General features: G+C 49.5%; 3 protein-coding genes across 8 annotated transcripts in view; 1 reads left to right on the forward strand and 2 right to left on the reverse strand.

The window, feature by feature from the left end:
* The first annotated feature begins 1,358 nt into the window (after positions 1-1,358).
* On the forward strand, positions 1,359-8,247 carry egr2a (early growth response 2a). 2 transcript variants are annotated; one of them, XM_061837005.1, is made up of 3 exons: positions 1,359-1,482; positions 5,193-5,712; positions 6,760-8,247. In XM_061837005.1, exons 2-3 carry the CDS (start codon positions 5,285-5,287, stop codon positions 7,091-7,093), a joined length of 762 nt encoding a protein of 253 aa, XP_061692989.1. In that variant the 5' UTR covers positions 1,359-1,482; positions 5,193-5,284; the 3' UTR covers positions 7,094-8,247. The 2 variants fall into 2 exon arrangements, with proteins under 2 accessions (XP_061692989.1, XP_061692988.1); XM_061837004.1 differs by lacking the exon at positions 1,359-1,482 and having other exon boundaries at positions 3,117-5,712.
* A 1,123-nt stretch (positions 8,248-9,370) lies between these two features.
* Positions 9,371-10,834, reverse strand: adob (2-aminoethanethiol (cysteamine) dioxygenase b). Of its 2 annotated transcripts, none has more exons than XM_061837006.1 (2): positions 10,685-10,834; positions 9,371-10,583 (listed from the first exon to the last, which is right to left on the reverse strand). In XM_061837006.1, the coding sequence occupies exon 2, from the start codon at positions 10,477-10,479 to the stop codon at positions 9,772-9,774; it is 708 nt and encodes a 235-aa protein (XP_061692990.1). In that variant the 5' UTR covers positions 10,480-10,583; positions 10,685-10,834; the 3' UTR covers positions 9,371-9,771. The 2 variants fall into 2 exon arrangements, with proteins under 2 accessions (XP_061692990.1, XP_061692991.1); XM_061837007.1 differs by having other exon boundaries at positions 10,676-10,801.
* A 1,684-nt stretch (positions 10,835-12,518) lies between these two features.
* sptbn1 (spectrin, beta, non-erythrocytic 1) overlaps positions 12,519-16,878 on the reverse strand; it is an 82,027-nt gene continuing 77,667 nt past the window's right edge. For all 4 annotated transcript variants that reach the window (XM_061838002.1, XM_061838004.1, XM_061838006.1 and 1 more), the window contains 4 exons: positions 16,198-16,409; positions 15,868-16,041; positions 14,812-14,854; positions 12,519-14,694 (listed from right to left, as the gene is read on the reverse strand). In XM_061838002.1, coding sequence (XP_061693986.1) covers positions 14,431-14,694; positions 14,812-14,854; positions 15,868-16,041; positions 16,198-16,409 — 693 coding nt within the window. In that variant the 3' untranslated portion in view covers positions 12,519-14,430. The remainder of the gene's footprint in view (positions 14,695-14,811; positions 14,855-15,867; positions 16,042-16,197; positions 16,410-16,878) is intronic.

The following is a 16,878-nucleotide window of genomic DNA, read 5'->3' on the forward strand; positions in this document are numbered from 1 at the left end:
ACTTTTCCCAAAATACGATGTGAAGCACTATCATCATAACATACCAAAAAACGAAGCATTTTTTGCAATAAAACATGAAATTTTATGTCAATCAGTTTGATATATTTTTGGAAATAAGGACTCGCTAACTGCAGTGCTCATTTGTTGTCTCTGCGCTGTCCTATTTCAGACAGAAAATTTCAACTAGTTTCCTCGTATTTGAAAATCACATTCAGTTTGCAGAGTTCTGTATTATGAAATTAATCAAAAATTTCACAGAAAGTGTATTTTCTTGCTTATCCACTGATGAAGTTTGGGAAAATATTGAAAAAATATTGAAAAAATATCACTTTTTCGCGAAAAAACGTCGGCCTATAAAGGCGAAGCAGAGAGTGAACAGTGAACAACAACCGGAAACAAAACTTTGTTCAAGTGAATTAAGCTCATCAGAAAATTAAAAAAAAAACAAACAAAATAAAAACCTTTATAAACTTTAACAGTGTCTTAACTTACCTGTGGAATGTTTTCTCACAGCCACGAAACTGGCGATGAACTCACAGGTCGGCATGGTTGTTTTGGGAGTATCAGGATGGCTGATGACAATGGTTTTTTGGTTTTTTTTTTTTTTTTTTTTTTAGATCAGTGGAGGAAACCAGAGTACCCGTTGAAAAGTCACGGAGGCACGGCGAGAACATGCAAACTCCACTCAGGCCGGGCTGGATTTGAACTCACAACTGGGAGGTAGATGGACTCGCCAGCCCTTAGTCCTATCCGGGAACAACATTTTCCCTGCACAAACAGAAACACCCTGGAGTGGTGGCCAGCCAATCGCAGGGCACATCGAGACAAAATCGGCCGCACTCACAATCACACCTCGGGGTCAATCGATTGATCGGATTAAACAAAACATTGTTGGGCAGTATTTCAAAATGGAGAATGCAGTAAATGGATAAAATGATGCTAATTTCTTACATCTTTGTGTCGTACTTGGGCGGCTCTCACTACCGGAGACAAATTCCTTGCGTCTTTTTGACTAAAGATGACTTTGACTCTTATTTACTTGCTGTTATTTGAAGTCAAACGATGTCTGAAAATGATAATTGATGATGTTAACCTGTCCAGCGATTGGTCGTCGATGAGTCGCTAACTTCGAGTCGGTCAAATCCGAAAGGTGGTGAATGGCCGCGGAGTACCTAATGAAGTGACTTGTGTGAGCCATCAAGCATCGGGTCAATTTTGGAGGTGAGGGGCGGAACAATGGCATTGTGGGCCCCCGCTTCCGCCCCTCCTCCTCCTCTCGCCCGCCCGCTCGCTTCTTTGTGGCCGCAGCCCACTCGGACCCGGGCGACGATGACCGGCAACTCTGCGCTCGGGCCGCCCTCAGCCTCCTTCGTCTTCCCGGGCCGGACCTCGACGGCGCTCTCTTCGGGCTTTTCCCTGGCGCAGAATCGGGACGACCCGACCGGAACAAGGACAAGACGAGACAAGAGGAGCGCCGGTCACGTGAGTTGGAAATTTTCGTGTCAGTCTTAAGCTCGACGCAGACGTTCGACGGGAAGTTTTAGATGGCGCCTTTTCGCGGTCGTGCTGATCTTGGTGTAGATCCAAAGTGCGGGTCCGATCTGTGGCGGATCCAAATGAAAAACGCCACCGGATCCCCCTTTTGTCGACACGAAGCCGCCGAACTCCATTCGTGCCGACAATTTGCAGCCGACTGCCGTGTTTTTACCTTCTGCTCAATTTGCAACGAGGAGACCAAAGTGAATCCGAGATCCAGATCCAAGTCCGAATGTGATCGATCGAGATGGATTTCAGTTCCCACGAAGGACTTCGTTGGCATGTTTTGGCAAGCAGAAATCCAAAAATCATCCCTGCCAACAAACTTGACGTCAGTGACCTGTCCCCTTTTTGGTTCATAAATTGAACCAAAGAGAACATTTTTATCAGCACATTCCACTTCAATTGTGACAAATGTTGTTGAAATTCATATTTAAAATGCTGGCTCAAGCGTACCCCCCCCCCACCATCCCCCTGAAAAAACTGAATCAAATGTATTCAGTGCCCCTTTCATTATTGTATTACTGACAAAAAAAAAAAAAAAAAGTCATGAATTTTAATTCAATCCATCCATGGAAACAAATGAAACATTATTGAAATTTGTGTTTACATTTTAACCATTTGTGTTAAATGACATGATTATTGACATGTAAAATGTTGAATAAAATCGCAAACAAATGAAGACAAATGTGGGGGCGGGGGGGTCAAGCGCACCAAAGTGGATGGGAAACATGACAATTGTGATAATTAATGTACAGTACGGGGCATTTTTCATTGAGTTGAGACCACCCGGAATATTCGGTGCTGCTGAGCAACATTTAGTTGATCCAATTTTACAAAAAAAAAAAATCTCATTAAAATTCAGAAAAACAAACAAGGAAGCTGCTTTTACTTTGGAAAACGAGTGACATTTTTGCCGATTTGACAAAATCAGTAATAGAATCAGAATCAATTTTTTCTTTTGGCTTTTTCCGGAATGTCAGTTTGAAATAATGTCGTGTCTTTGAATTAAAGGATGTACATGAAGTGCTCCCCCCACCCCACCCCACCGAACAAAAAATTTCAACAGTATTACTTGACGATTCCGATCGTCGTCAGTCGCAAAGTTTACGTTTCGTTCCACAGGACTGATTGTGAGGCCGCTGGGGCAGATTACATTGACATGGAAACCCACTGAGGCTGAAATCTGATTGGACGGGAAAATCTAAGCTCCAGCGCGGTCACGTGACATGCGACCAAACAGACGCGACCGCTCGTCGGGAAGAAAGCAGTACAAATTCACGCAATAACTTTGAAATATGCTCACGGAACTGCTCGTGATGGCGTTTAGAGCGATGCCGAAGGCCTTGCCGATCGCCCCCCCCCCCCGCCCCACTCCCTTCCCCGCCGGGCTCAGGTGGCGCAAGGTGAGCGTGATCGGTGGAAGGCCGGGCCGGGTTCTCCGAGCTGGCTCGGTCCCACACAAAGATCCGTATTCACCAAAAGCGCCCGTGACAGATGATTAATCGGCGTGCCGCAGTCGGCCGAGCCGCCGGACCCCCGGCTGACGCTCCGGCCGCCAAACACAAAACGAAGCCCCCCCCCGACCCCCTGCCCTGGAGGAGCGTGGGCGAAGGGTCCAAGCGGGGCATCGTCCCCATGGAGTTCTGCTCCGTGCGTGGGAGGCTTTGAGCTCGTGTGCGCATCCCTGATCGAGCCCCCATCTGGCAGCGGGTGGGCGGCGCGCCACGCAGCCACAATGGCCGGCAACATTTTTGGAGGTGTGGGCGTTGAAAAGGCTGCGAGCGCAGGCCGGGCTCGTCCGGCACTTCTAACGGACTTCGGGAACCTTCTACGACTCGGAGGGGGTCAAAGTGTGGACAAGAGCAGTAAATTCAGGCCGCTCTGGTCGTCTGTAAGGCCCGACGAGTATTCACCTCCATGCGCATTGACACTTGCTTAGCTAGGTCCAGCGCTTCTGGTACAGAACGCAATATCGTGCAACTCTTGAAATATCAGTCAAAATGCTCGAAAATGGCAAGCACTTCTTCTTCTTCTTCTTTCGGCTTGTCCCGTTAGGGGTCGCCACAGCGTGTCCTCTTTTTCCATCTGAGCCTATCACGCGCATCCTCCTCACGAACACCCGCTGTCCTCATGTCCTCCCTCACAACATCCATCAACCTTTTCTTTGGTCTTCCGCTCGCTCTCTTCCCTGGTAGCTCCATCCTTACCGTCCTCCTACCAATTTCCTCCCTCTCTCGCCTGTGGACATGTCCAAACCATCGAAGTCTGCTCTCTCGTACCTCGTCTCCAAAACATCCAGCTTTGGCTGTCCCTCTAATGAGCTCATTTCTAATCCTATCCAAGCTGCTCACTCCGAGCGAGAACCTCAACATCTTCATTTCTGCCACCTCCCAGTTCTGCTTCCTGTTGTTTCTTCAGTGCCGCCGTCTCTAATCCGTACATCATGGCCGGCCTCACCACTGGTTTATAGACTTTGCCCTTCATCCTAGCGGAGACTCTTCTGTCACATAACACACCAGACACCTTCCGCCAACAGTTCCACCCCGCTTGGACCAGTTTCTTCACTTCCTTACCACACTCTCCATTGCTCCGTATTGTTGACCCCGAGTATTTGAAGTTGTCCACCCTCGCCATCTCTTCTCCCTGGAGCTTTACTCTTCCTCCTCCGCCCCTCTCATTCACGCACATATATCCTGTTTTACTTCGGCTAATATTCATTCCTCCCCTTTCCAGTGCGTACCTCCGTCTTTCTAACTGTTCCTCCGCCTGTTCCCTGCTTTCACATCATCTGCGAACATCATGGACCAGTCTAACCTCGTCTGTCAGGCTATCCATTACTACCGCAAACAAGAAGGGGCTCGGCGTGGAACCCTGATGCAGTTCCACCTCCACCTGGCACTTAATGAGCTAATTAGTTTGGAAGCCTCAAGCAAATGAAGGTTTCTTTTTCGTGAAACAATCAGATGGGACGACAGCCGGTCTTCGCCATTGGTCGCCGCGCGTAAGGTTGGCCGACGCGCCATTTGAGCGGGTTTTTCGGCGCTCGCGAGAGAGGCGAGGTCGGGGTGTCCGTATTTAGAAGACAACGTCAGGGATAACCAAGCGTCACTTTTTTGGAATCTGTTGCAAATTTCTTCAGACCTCGTCTGGATCACCCTCGGAAAGTTTTGCCTTCTCGACGAAGACTTCAAGACTGGTAATATGGCTGCCCCAAATGAAGTTTTAGGGGCTTGATGACATTTTTTGATCTATTGGATTTTTCTCCATGTGCTGAATTTAACTTTTCCCCAAAAACCAACACAAACGCATCCACGAGTTCCTTTTTTTTGGCTTCCGGTCCAAACGTGTCACGTGTTCCAGTCCACCAGAGGGATCTGTGAGCTGAAGTGCCAGCGGCGTTGCCGCGAATGTATCAAGACAAGAGCGCGATGGCTTTGAGTTGTCGGACTCGTTTATGCACTTGTATCCGCAACTCAAAATTTTTATCGGGATCTTTCCAGTTAGCGTTATATGTAAAGGACCCATATTTATTGTATACTACCCTCTCTCCAATTGTTTGAATGAAATATTTCCTCTTTTTGACGTTTGGGTTATGATGTACGATCGGCAACGTTGCCCTCACCCATCCGTCTGTCTGTCTGTCGTGCGTCCAGGTGAGCGCCAACCGGCGGACTACGCGGCGAGTGCACGTGTGGCCCCCGCGCCGTTCGGCGTGGACAAAGGTCGTCCGCGGGGTGACGGCGCCATGGCGCACGGCCAGCCCGACGCGGGCCACGTGTACGCGCACGCGCACCTCCACCCGGCCCCGCCCTCGTACCCGTGCGGCGTCGACGTGTACCACCAGGACCCGGGCAACAACGGGGGGTATCTTGCCACGCCCCCCTGCGGCGTGGCATCCTATCACGCGGCCCCTTCGTACAACTCTGCGCCCAAACCTCCACTCGTGCCCGACTACGGGGCGGCGGGGGGTCTGTACCTACCTCAGGCCCCCTTCCCTGAGCGCAAGTCGGTGTCGGCGTACGGTTTGGACTCGCTCCGCACGGCCCCCCCGCTCACCCCTCTCAATACCATTCGGAATTTCACCCTAGGCCCACCGCCGCCGCCGCTGCCTTCCGGAGCTGCCGAGGGCCCGCTCGCTGCCGGCTTCCCGGCCCATCAGAACCTCCCGCTCAGGTAAGACAAGTCTTTAGAAAATGGTACAGCTACACTTGGATTCATAAAGTATTTAGTCTTGTCCAAGCTCATCGTTGAAGCGCTAATGTTCTACGCAGAGGATCAAGAGCGTACGACTATGAAGGCTATTACAGTAAATTGTCTGCCAACACGCTCATGCCGGACCGTTTGCGTACGTTACTTGTAGCGCCGCAACACAGATGCTAATTAACGTTAGCACTAAGCTAGCGGGACCTTTCTTGAGGCAGCTCTTTGGCTCTCCACAAGGTCTGATTCTCTGCTAGTGAATAATTCATCAAAAATGAGATTTCAACCAATTTTGGCCACTCCCAGTTGAGGTTTACTCTAAAACTGAACAAAGAGTGACAGGTTGTGGACTCAAAACAAACTTGAGAACAGCCCGTTAGCTTGATGCTAATATATAAAAATGCCATTGACATGCTAAGCATTGATAGCTTTGGTTTTACAAACCCAATAAACAGCCTATTTTTTTTTAACACAAATGGTGCAGCAACGGTGTAGACGGGTAATATTACAATACTCATTGGCATGTATTATTTATCCTCTATGAAAAAAAGAACAGCAACTTACTGAGTAGTAGTAGTAGTAGTAGTAATCTCTTCTTGTTTGCGCCTGCAACAATTTTTTAGTTCAGCGTTACGATACTGGCTCATACTTTTAATCCATAAAATTTCATCAAACCCAATGACGGCGAACTGTGTTGCGGCGGTCGGCAGTGTAGCGCCACTTACTGGCGAGGAGGACCAACTGACTGCACGCCGGACGCTTCTGCCTCCAGTTTCTGCTGCTGCCATTTACAACCTTGGCAAGCACTCGAGACCTTCAAATAAGGCCGGTACGGATTCCCCCATGCCGAAATCCGTGGTTGTTACTCCACCTTTTGATAAAGTACGACATTTTGGAGGGCTCAAATGTCCTTGTGCCAAAATCATTTGGAGGGGAGGCCGGGAGGGTTTGAATCCATCAATCAAACGAATTTGGGACTGCGATGCGACAAGTGAGCTTTTTCCACGCTTACTCCCGCAGACCCATCCCGCGGCCCCGCAAGTACCCGTGCCGGCCCGGCAAGACGCCCGTGCACCAGCGACCCTACGCCTGCCCGGCCGAGGGCTGCGACCGGCGCTTCTCGCGCTCGGACGAGCTGAGCCGCCACCTGCGCATCCACACGGGCCACAAGCCCTTCCAGTGCCGCATCTGCTTGCGCGCCTTCGGCCGCAGCGACCACCTGACCACGCACGTGCGCACGCACACCGGCGAGAAGCCCTTCTCCTGCGAAACCTGCGGTCGGAGATTCGCCCGCAGCGACGAGAGGCGGCGCCACTTCAAGATACACCTGCGCGGCAAAGGTCCCGCCCCCTGACCCGACGACCTTCCTTGCGTTCCAAAGCCAGCTTTCGCACCGTGGGCGTAATCCGCGACGACTTTCTGACTACTTGAATTTACCGGGGCTGAAACTTGAGACTTGAATCATTGTTTTGTATTTGTAAGGTGTTTAAAATATGGTGAAAATTGTCGGGGATTCCTTTGACAATAGCTTAGGTGTCGTTTATCGTCATTCCCGGCCTACAGGTCCCACCTGGTTATTAGCCTCACCCGGTACAATTATGCAAAGGAAATACCATTTGGTACATACGTACGCCGCAGCTGTGCAAAAGCCGCAAGTGCCCACATTGAAACCCACATTCAAACACGAGATACAGTATTTACAAAGACGGTACACAGAGCTTAACACTAGCACCGCCGGGCTAATGCTAACGCCGCGCTAGTGCTGGGCAAAGACTAACGTCGGACTGACACTAACACTAGCGTTGAAACACGAGATAGATACAAAGAGAGTACACAGAATTTAACGCTAGTGCCTCCACGCTAATGCAAACGCTAGCACGATACTAACGCTAGTGCCCCACTAACCCTCGCATTGAAACATGAGATATTTACAAAGAAACGCAAATGCTGGCGCCGCACTAAAACAAGCACCGGGGTAACAATAACGCCGGGCTGACGCTGACGCTTGCGCAGGATTAACGCTAGCACCGCGCTAACAGGACCGGTTAATAAAAATAAATAAAAAAATACCGGTAAAAATCACTGAGACACGGCAGTAACGCACTAGCTCAACGCTAACGGGGCCAAACCGGTAAAAGTCACTTCCTCGGCACATATACTCCACCGGTCTCACTCTTACCTTTTCCGCTCGAGTGCCCCCTTGCGGCCGTTAGAAAAAAATTAGCCTCATCACCGCATAAACCGCAAGGTTGAAAGTGTGTGAAAAAAGTCACGGTTTACAGGCGGGAAATTACGCTAATTGTTGCAGCTCTAAGTAATGACATTCTGGAGTATTCAAGTATCCGTATTGCAATTCCGTTTAGTTGAAACACGAGAGAGACGAGAAACTCACTTTTGGAGATCTCGGCAGCTGGGGCTCGATCATCGCACACATCCGCAATTCGGGCGAGGGAATGACGCGCGTCTGGAACGCAGTTGTACACATCGGTCACTCCAGCTTGACATATCTGCAACTGAACTTGGACTTAATATTCAGAAATGCAGTTACACATGCTCGCAACTTCGTTTCACGCGGCTCGAGCGTGATGGAAAGAGCTGTGAAAATTGACGAGTAGATGAATTAATTTGTGGTTTGCAAAATCAAGAAAAAAAAAAAAAAAACTTCTGATACATTTTTTTTCTTTTCCCTTGTTGAAACTATATGAAAATGAGCCGCATATTGTCCTAAACCTTGGTGCAGTGATAGATTCCGATCCGACTCCCAAATCAATTACGAAAACTGTCTTCGGCCATCCGAAGAACATATCCAGAGCGAAGGCCTGCATGCTTTTATGTCAAGTCGACTTGACGATTGTAACGGTCTTCTGACAGAGCTGCAGCTCATACACAAGGCTGCAACTGCGGTTCCGACCCAAACAAAGAGGTCAGCGCATCTCACTGCAATTCTCTCGTCTTTACAATGGCTTCCAGTAAGCTTTAGAATACATTTTAAAGTTCTGCTCATGGGTCAGTAAAAACACTAAATGGTTTAAGTCCTGAATACATGAAAGAAATGGAATATGAAGCCGGTCGGGTTCTGAGACGGACAGACCCCGGTCAAATAGTTGAACGCGGAGTCCAAAGCAATGATGGTGACGCAGAATTTAGCTGCACACCAACACGAGTGATGTCCGCCACAAGTGGGAATATTTTGAAATCCAGTTTAAAAACTTCTTTCCGCTTATGCTTTTTTGGCTTGTTTGCATTTTAAAATGGCATTTCTCGGACCGTAGACTCTTTTACTTGTACTTTTATTTTTTCTCCCCCCGTTTTACACATTTATAAGCAGTTTTGTGTTTTTCAATGCTTTTTAATAATGTAAAGCACGTTAACTTGCGTATGAAATATAAATAAAACGGCTTTGCTATTATCACTATACTTGCCTTTGGTCTTTGCGTGACTTTTTCCTTCTTCAGGTACGGATGGAACGTTTGTGAATGCAAAACAGAATTCCTTTTGGAAAACTCGGGTTTGTTGTCAAAAATGTGACCTTTCAACAGAGTATTATATCATTTTACACTTTACACGTGACGTATCGCTTTGCAAACAGTGCAACCAGCTGATGTTTCCAAATCAAACGTGGCGCATGAACCTTGGAAAAGTCCGTTTCCAGACTTTATTGAAGTCACCTGCAGCGACTTGTTAAATCCACCAGATGTCGCTATTAAAGCGATACAGCAACACAGTTTGAAACGTGCCATACACCCGATGAGGCCTCACCCGCTCAACACTAACAGTGTTTATATTTTGCATTTGCGTGTTCGACAGTTTTCCCCCGTTGGACAAAGGTCAACCGAGGCGTTCCTTGGCTGTATTAGATGATGTAAAAAAAATTTTGGGACATTTTTTTCCACCTCTGCATGTCAAATATGTAACTCAGCCGTGGGAGTTAAAAAAAAAAAAAAAATGTACAGCAATCGCTCACAGAAAAATCACAATGTCCTTCGACTTAGCAAGAGTGAACCGTCCGGTCCGGGGGACTCGCCGGTCACCTCAGAGTTGAACCTCGGGGCCCGGGTAGGGTTCCGTCCCGCACCAGAAGGACAAGGGCTGGGCGATCTCCATGAGCCAGACCTCCCGTTCGTGGGGCTCCCTGAGATCGGCCCCCTGCAGGACTCGGAAGTAGTGACAGTCCCGTCCGTCGTCCGGGTCGTAGGGCGGCGCCAGGATGTCCACGAAGGCGGCGGGCCCGTCCGCGGCGTCGATCTGGTGCAGGTTGTCCCGGTCGGGCGCCAGCACGCACGGCTGGCTGTCGTCTGTGTACTCTGCGCTGGATCGCAGCACTGAGCGCCGCATGGCGCCCACTTGAGGCCCGGGGCGGCGGGGGGGTCCCGGATTCGGGCGTCTGTCCATCCCGTCGAAGCAGCTGACCCGGAGCTTCCCGTACACCACCTTGAGCAAGCCGTGCATGCCCGGGTGGTCGTGCAGGGGGATGCAGGCGCCGCTTTTCAGGAGGAACACGCCCATGCTGAAGTGGTCCGTCTCGCAGATGTGCATGTAGGTGACCGGGGGGGCGCCGCGGGGAGGGGGCGAGCCGGGCGGGGCGAGTTGCAGGTCGGCGGCACGCACCTGGCTGAGCAGGCTCAGCAGCCGGCTGTGCTCCTCGGGGAACGAGTGAGGCGGCTGGCGGAAGGTGACCAGGGCCTGCCGGGCGATCCTCTGCACCAGGGAGCTCATATTGGAACTTTCTGGAGGTTTCATAACCCGCCGCCGACTAGCGAGCTGCTCGCGGCTAGCTGCTCGTGCTCCCCAGCCACCACCGAGATCGTATATTAGGCAGCGAAACGCGAGAGCTCGCTGAATACCTTTCGTGAAAATGCAACCAACAGACACCAACAAATGTAAGATTTAAATAGCGATTTAAAAAAAAAAAAAAAAGCATCGATACGCAACATACTTGACTTACGTTGACTTGCGGCCTCTCCAAACGATAAAATATAGCACACAAAATGGCATCGGAGTGATACTTGTGTCTTGCTTGTGATCTTTTGTCTTTGTTTCCGGTCCCGGCCTACTTCCGTGCGTCACGTGAGTGACCCCCCCTTTTTTTTAAATGAAAATTTAAAAAAAACCACAATGTGACTTCTTGTACACGTTTAGAATGAGATACACGTAAGTCGTTTCAATTTTAAATAAACGAGACCCGAGTTAACGTAAATGTAGTTGTGCTTGGTGCATTGTGGGAAATGTAGTTACACTTAGGGCCCCTTTCTGCTGACCACGGTCAAGTAGCAGCCTTGACATTAACTACAATGCCCACCATGCCCGAGCCTGTCTATTTTTTTTAGGGGGGTGGATGGCAGCTATGAAAGGCCAAGGTCAGCGTAATTAATTTGCATAGATAATAAGTGACATAAACACGAGCTAGTTTACGCGGTGAAGTAGCTGAGTTGTCATGAAATCGTAAAAGAAATCTTTTCATTTGTTGTTGATTTCACAATTTCTCTCTTATTTCCCAAACAAAGGGAAGCTTCTCGAGGTCAACGAGGTCAGCTTTTGGCGACTCGGTGGCGGACTCACTTTCGCTTGACGGAAATATAATAACCACCAACCATCTATCGAGCCATTTTCTGTCATGCCCTCAGGCGGGTTGTACCCCGAACCGGCCACATAGACACTAACAACCATTGGCAAGATAGGGGATTAAATTAACGTATCAGGTGAGGCTGGGATTTGAACCCGGGACCTCTGAACTGTGAGGCATGTATGCTGACCTGAATTTTTTTTTCTGTCGGGTTCCATTTTTTTGATCGTCACCAAAAATCACAGAATTCTTCTTAGAGTACTACTTTTTTCTTAAAATTCCAACCTGGCAGGTTGCTCTCATTCGAACCGAATCCCCGTTTACATGCTCCCGCAGAAAATAGGACCTAGTGATGTCACTAGCACTTGTCAACAGCAGACAGACAAGGCGCACACACGCACGCACGCACGCGCTGCTCGTGGGTCGCAGACTCGACACAAACGACACAAAACCTAACCAAATGTTCTGCGTAGATGTTTTGAGAGGCTGTTTCCATAGCAACAGCGAAGCCACGCCCTTCCCCCTGCAGGATAAAGAAGGGATTCCAATTTCAAAAGCATCTTCGTTGCCGTGGTAACCACTCCATCGAGCTCCCCCAGCACGTCTGTCTTCACAATTACGTCCCTTCCGCCACCAAGTTTGGTGCACTTCGGGATTCATCCATCCATTTTCTTTTGCTGCTTATGCTCACGAGGGTGGCGGGGAGCGCTGGAGCCTATCCCAGCTGTCAACGGGCAGGAGGCGGGGCACACACTGAACTGGTCGTCAGCCAATCGCAGGGCACATTGAGACAGTCACACTCACAATCACACCTATGCGCAATTTGGAGTGTCCAATTATTGTTGCATGTTTTTGGGATGTGGGAGGAAAACGGAGTGCCTACCCAGAGAAAACCCACACAGGCACGGGGAGAACATGCAATCTCCAATAAGGTGGGTTTGGGATTGAACCGGGGACCTCAGAACCGTGAGGCCAACGCTTTACCGGCAGGATTTCACCAGCATGAAATGGGGATAATTTTCATAATCTTTTTTTAGACAATATTTCTTTTTAAAAAGGATGGAAAAGAAACAAAATATGAAAATCTGATTCACCGAAAAATATTCGATACACAAATTAAAATCATCCTGAGTTGCAGCACCAAATTACACAAGGACAGGAAGTCATGTGGTCACCAGCAAAAAAAAAAAAAAAACACGGCGCGAGTTTTTTTGTTTGTTTTAAAAGCATTTTAATGGCTTTTTGCATTTATGTAACAGAGAGAGAGAGAGAGAGAGAGAGAGTGATAAGAGAGAGAGTGGGATGAGAAAAGGGGGAGAAGGGAGAGGGGGAGTCGACAGGTGCACATCCAACTAGCGGTGGCCCCCTCAAGACCCCGTCACGACCCCTAAACCCACAGCCGCACAAACCCCCGTCGCGGCGTCATTGCCACGAACGACCAATCGGTGCCGGTTACTATGGTTACAGTCACCACAGTGCACATCCAGAACTACACGCTAAAAACCAAAACAAATTTAAGATAAAAAAACAAAACAGTGTCAGTCGTGTGTCGAAAACAAGCGCAACCAAAACCAGGCTGCCTCTCATTGGCTGTGTTGTTGCCAGGCGGAGTAGGAACTCGCTCTAGTCAGCGGCTCATTGGAGGAGAGGAAAACAAACAACAACAAAAAAAAGAACGAAAACAAAAAGCGAAGAGAAAACAAACGGCAAGCAAGAAGCGTCGAGCGACTTTTGTGATTGGAAACGCGACCAGAAGAACTTTGGAAAGGTTCGCACTCGCCAGGGAGGTCGACATTCTCTCCTCCTCGAGCAGATTTGTTAGTAAGAGCCCAGAATACGGCAGTTTTAGTTAGTATTTTTTGTTTTTTTTATACACAACTTGTACATTTTCAGGAATTTCGAGTAAAACCTTGACTAAACCTGCCCTAAACGAGGATTACATCTAGACAGAGCCAGGACTGGACTCCGAAATGGACCAAAAAGTGGATTGAACCAGGATTAAACCAGAACAAGGTCAAAACCGGATTCAATTTGGACTAAACAAGAATTCAACCAGGATTGGACCAAATCCGGATTAATACTGGACCAAACTTGGACTCGACAAGGTCTCTGTTTAGCAAGCAGATTAATAGCATCGCGAATACCTCATAGTATTTTTTTCTTATACACAATTTACGTACATACGCTTCAAAAGCCAAGCGAGACCAACAGCGGCCGAACAGGATCACCACCAAACCACGTCAGAACAGGACCACTCAAAAACCTAAACCCTACAAGCCTCAATCAGGACCAAAGGTGGATTATGGATTGGGTAAAAAAAAAAAAGAAAAAAAATTAAAAAATCTGAATTCAATTTGGACAAACCCGCTTGAAACAGTTTTGTACCTGGACCGAACCTGGTTTGAGTCATCAAATCAGCTAAACCAGAAGCAAACCTAAACTAAATCCGGTAGAAACAAAGGACCAAATCTGAATTAAATTATGTCTTAAACCTGGTTTTAAAAGGTTTAAACGTGGACCAAAACTAAGGCTGGATCAAACCTAGAATAAAGTTGGTCTGAACAATGAGTCTTCAGTCTCACTTCAGTTCAGCAGGTCTTTAACTGGAAGTGGACCAAACCTAGAAGAAACCTGGAACTGGACTGGACAAGAACCAAATCAGGATTAAAACCAGGACATAAACTGAACTAACCCTGGACTGGACCCGAAGGAAACTATGACCAGAAAACAGAAAAAAATCCTGATTTGCAGCAGGATTGAAGCTCTGAGCCCGAGTGCACGTTTGTTAGGCACAGAGTGGACGAAGACTTTAGGCTCCAAGGGACGCGCTGGAGTGGCTCGCGTTAGAACAGGACAAACAGGAACAGGAAGTAGAAGCGCAAGAGGAGGAAGCTGCAGCGGCGTCCAGAAAAGTTACACGAGACGAACGCGGCTATTGTTATCATTTCTCGTTCATATTTGAAAGTGTCACGACTACGAGCGGCGTCAAATCCAGAGGGTTCGCTAGACGACCCCTAACGACTCCGAGCCAACCCGGGACGAGCCAATCAGCACCAGAGGGACCGACAGGAAGTGGAACAGGAAGAGGAAGAAGAGGAGGAGGGAAAAGACAAGCTGACTGTTAGCGTTTATTTCTTCTTGCTGAACAGACTGAAGCGTTTCTCTTTGTCTTTGTCGCGCTTGCCGGGGCTGGACTCGGCCGGCGCCGCCGAAGCCGCCGCCGCCACCTCGGCCGACGCCGAGGCCGGCACGGTGGTCGAGCGACTCGCCGAGGCCGGCATGGTGTGGGCGCGGGCCGCCGGCGCCGGCGTGCTGTGGCCGCTCGGCGTCACCTCGCCCTTCTCGCCCAGGATGGCCGCCGAGATGGTGGAGATCCACGAGTTCATCTCCTCCTGCGCCGCAAAAAAACAAACGTCAAAAACGACGTTAAGGTCACCTTCAGCTATGGCGTCGCAAACATTGTTAGCTAGCTTCTACCTTACAAACACTGCTAGTTACTCGTTACTTACATCATCTTTGGCTTGGAAGAGATACTCGTTGCCGTCAGTGACTCTGGAAGTGATCAAAGAGCAGATGTTAGGGAGACACACTAAAGCCAGTCAAACAAAGTTCAGTTTTGACTCAAATGCCGAACCAAAGATGAGTCGAATCAGAAAGCATTTTTCGATTGAAAAACGCGTCCCGTCGATAACAAACGTCTACGACCGAGACGCGTCCACGTACGCCCAAGACAAGTTCACTTGGACAATTTTGGCTTGGATGTTCTTCAAATCAAAGAGCGGTTGACTGAAAAGTTGTTCAATCACACGCTGATAAAATGTTAAATAATACGCACGTGGAATCAGAAATGTGTTAACTCGAAAGGCGCTCTTAAAGGGGAAGTCCACTCAACGTATCAGACGGGCCGTGTCATTTGTCACTGTAACTGTAAAATAAAGATTTTCATCAGATATCGTCTAAGAGTGTTTATATCGGCAATTTTGAACGCCAATATTTTGGGAGTCACATGAGCGGATGTGACGTGTCATGTGCTCGGTTATGTTCCCACGCAGTCATTGCCAGCGTTGATTTCTCGGATTCGTCCTCGTCTGATGAAGGAATAGCGGTATCGGTTGATCGGGAAGACGGAGGAATACCTCCATACGGATATGAACCCGTGGCTGTCAATAATGTCGAATATTTGGATGGTTCTTCCCAGAGGAATGATGCAGAGTCTGACGAAGTCGGCTAACGGCCTCCGCCGCCGCCAAGGCTCGGCTCGCGGGCTCCCGTACAGATTTGAACCTGCGGCTGTCAATAATGTTGAATATTCGCAGGTTTCTTCGGACGGGAATGAGGCGGAGTCTGACGACTCGGAGGCCTACGCGACGGGACATAATGCTAAAACAAAGCCCCCCAGAGATCCGGGCCGGCACCCGCGGATGGTTCTTAGGGTGTAATGAAGAGGCACCGAAATCCACATTGAATCCGAGACGCCTTCATCAGACACACTTCTGAATCAAAGTGGACTCAAAGACACGTTCCGAACGGCAAGCGGAGCGACGCGACATCAGCGACGGACTCACTTGAGCTTGAAGACGTGCTTCTTCTTCTTGTATCCGAGCGCCACCTCGCAGGCGGCGTCCTTGAGCCCGACGGGGATCTCGCCGTGGTACGGGATGCCCTGCGCGGCGCTCTTGGCGTCCTTGTAGAAGCCCAGTTCCTGATGGTTGATCACGCAGAAGACGTGGTGCCACGACCTGGCGGCGCGACAACATCGGCGAGCTGTCACACCTCCGGAGCACTAGGGGGCGCCCCCAGCCCACCCCCTCTATAATCTTTAATCCCGCCCGCCCAGCATTCACAGAACTCTTCAACGGAAATGAGCGATTACACCGTTGGATTTGATTTGTTACCTGCTGGACGCTTTCTTGTTGTGGGCCTCCCACTCGTGCTTGCGGTGCAGGAAGCCTTCCATCTGCGAGGCGGTGGAGGGCGCCTCCCGCCGGCCGCCGACGGGCAGTGTGGCCGCCGTCTGGCCGCCTTTGGCCTCGCGGGCCGCCTCGGGCGACCCCGCGGCGGCGGGCTCCGACGCGCCGTTCGCCACCTCGGCAACGCCGCCGTCCTCCTGGAAACAGCGCAGCGCCGTCAGATCGCACGGCCCCGCCTGACCCCGTCCATCATCAATCTGACGATTTGGATTATTAGGAGTAATATTAGAATCGTTGGGTTTGTATTTTTGGCTTCTGAGCGACAGCATGCAGAGCACAGCACAATCACAGCGTCGCCACCGAGACTCGCCAAACGCCGACACCAAAGATCCAGGAGGCCGTCGTAGCGACCGCCGGCAAGGAACAAAGCCGCGTTTAGTCCCTCTTTCAAGTCCAGTTCTGCTTTGGTCCGGGTGCGGTCCAATTTGAGTCTACCAGAAATCAAGGTTTAGTCGTGCGTCATTTATTCTTTACTACCAGATTCGTCCAAGTTTTGCCATGCTTGAATCCTGGTTTCATTCTAGGCCAGTACCTCTTTTGATCTGAGGTCACTTCTGGTTTAATCAAGGTTCAGTCCAGTCAGTACTCTAGTCCTTGTCCAGTGTA

Source organism: Syngnathoides biaculeatus, chromosome 12 (genome assembly GCF_019802595.1).
Source record: "Syngnathoides biaculeatus isolate LvHL_M chromosome 12, ASM1980259v1, whole genome shotgun sequence".
NCBI lineage: Eukaryota > Metazoa > Chordata > Actinopteri > Syngnathiformes > Syngnathidae > Syngnathoides > Syngnathoides biaculeatus.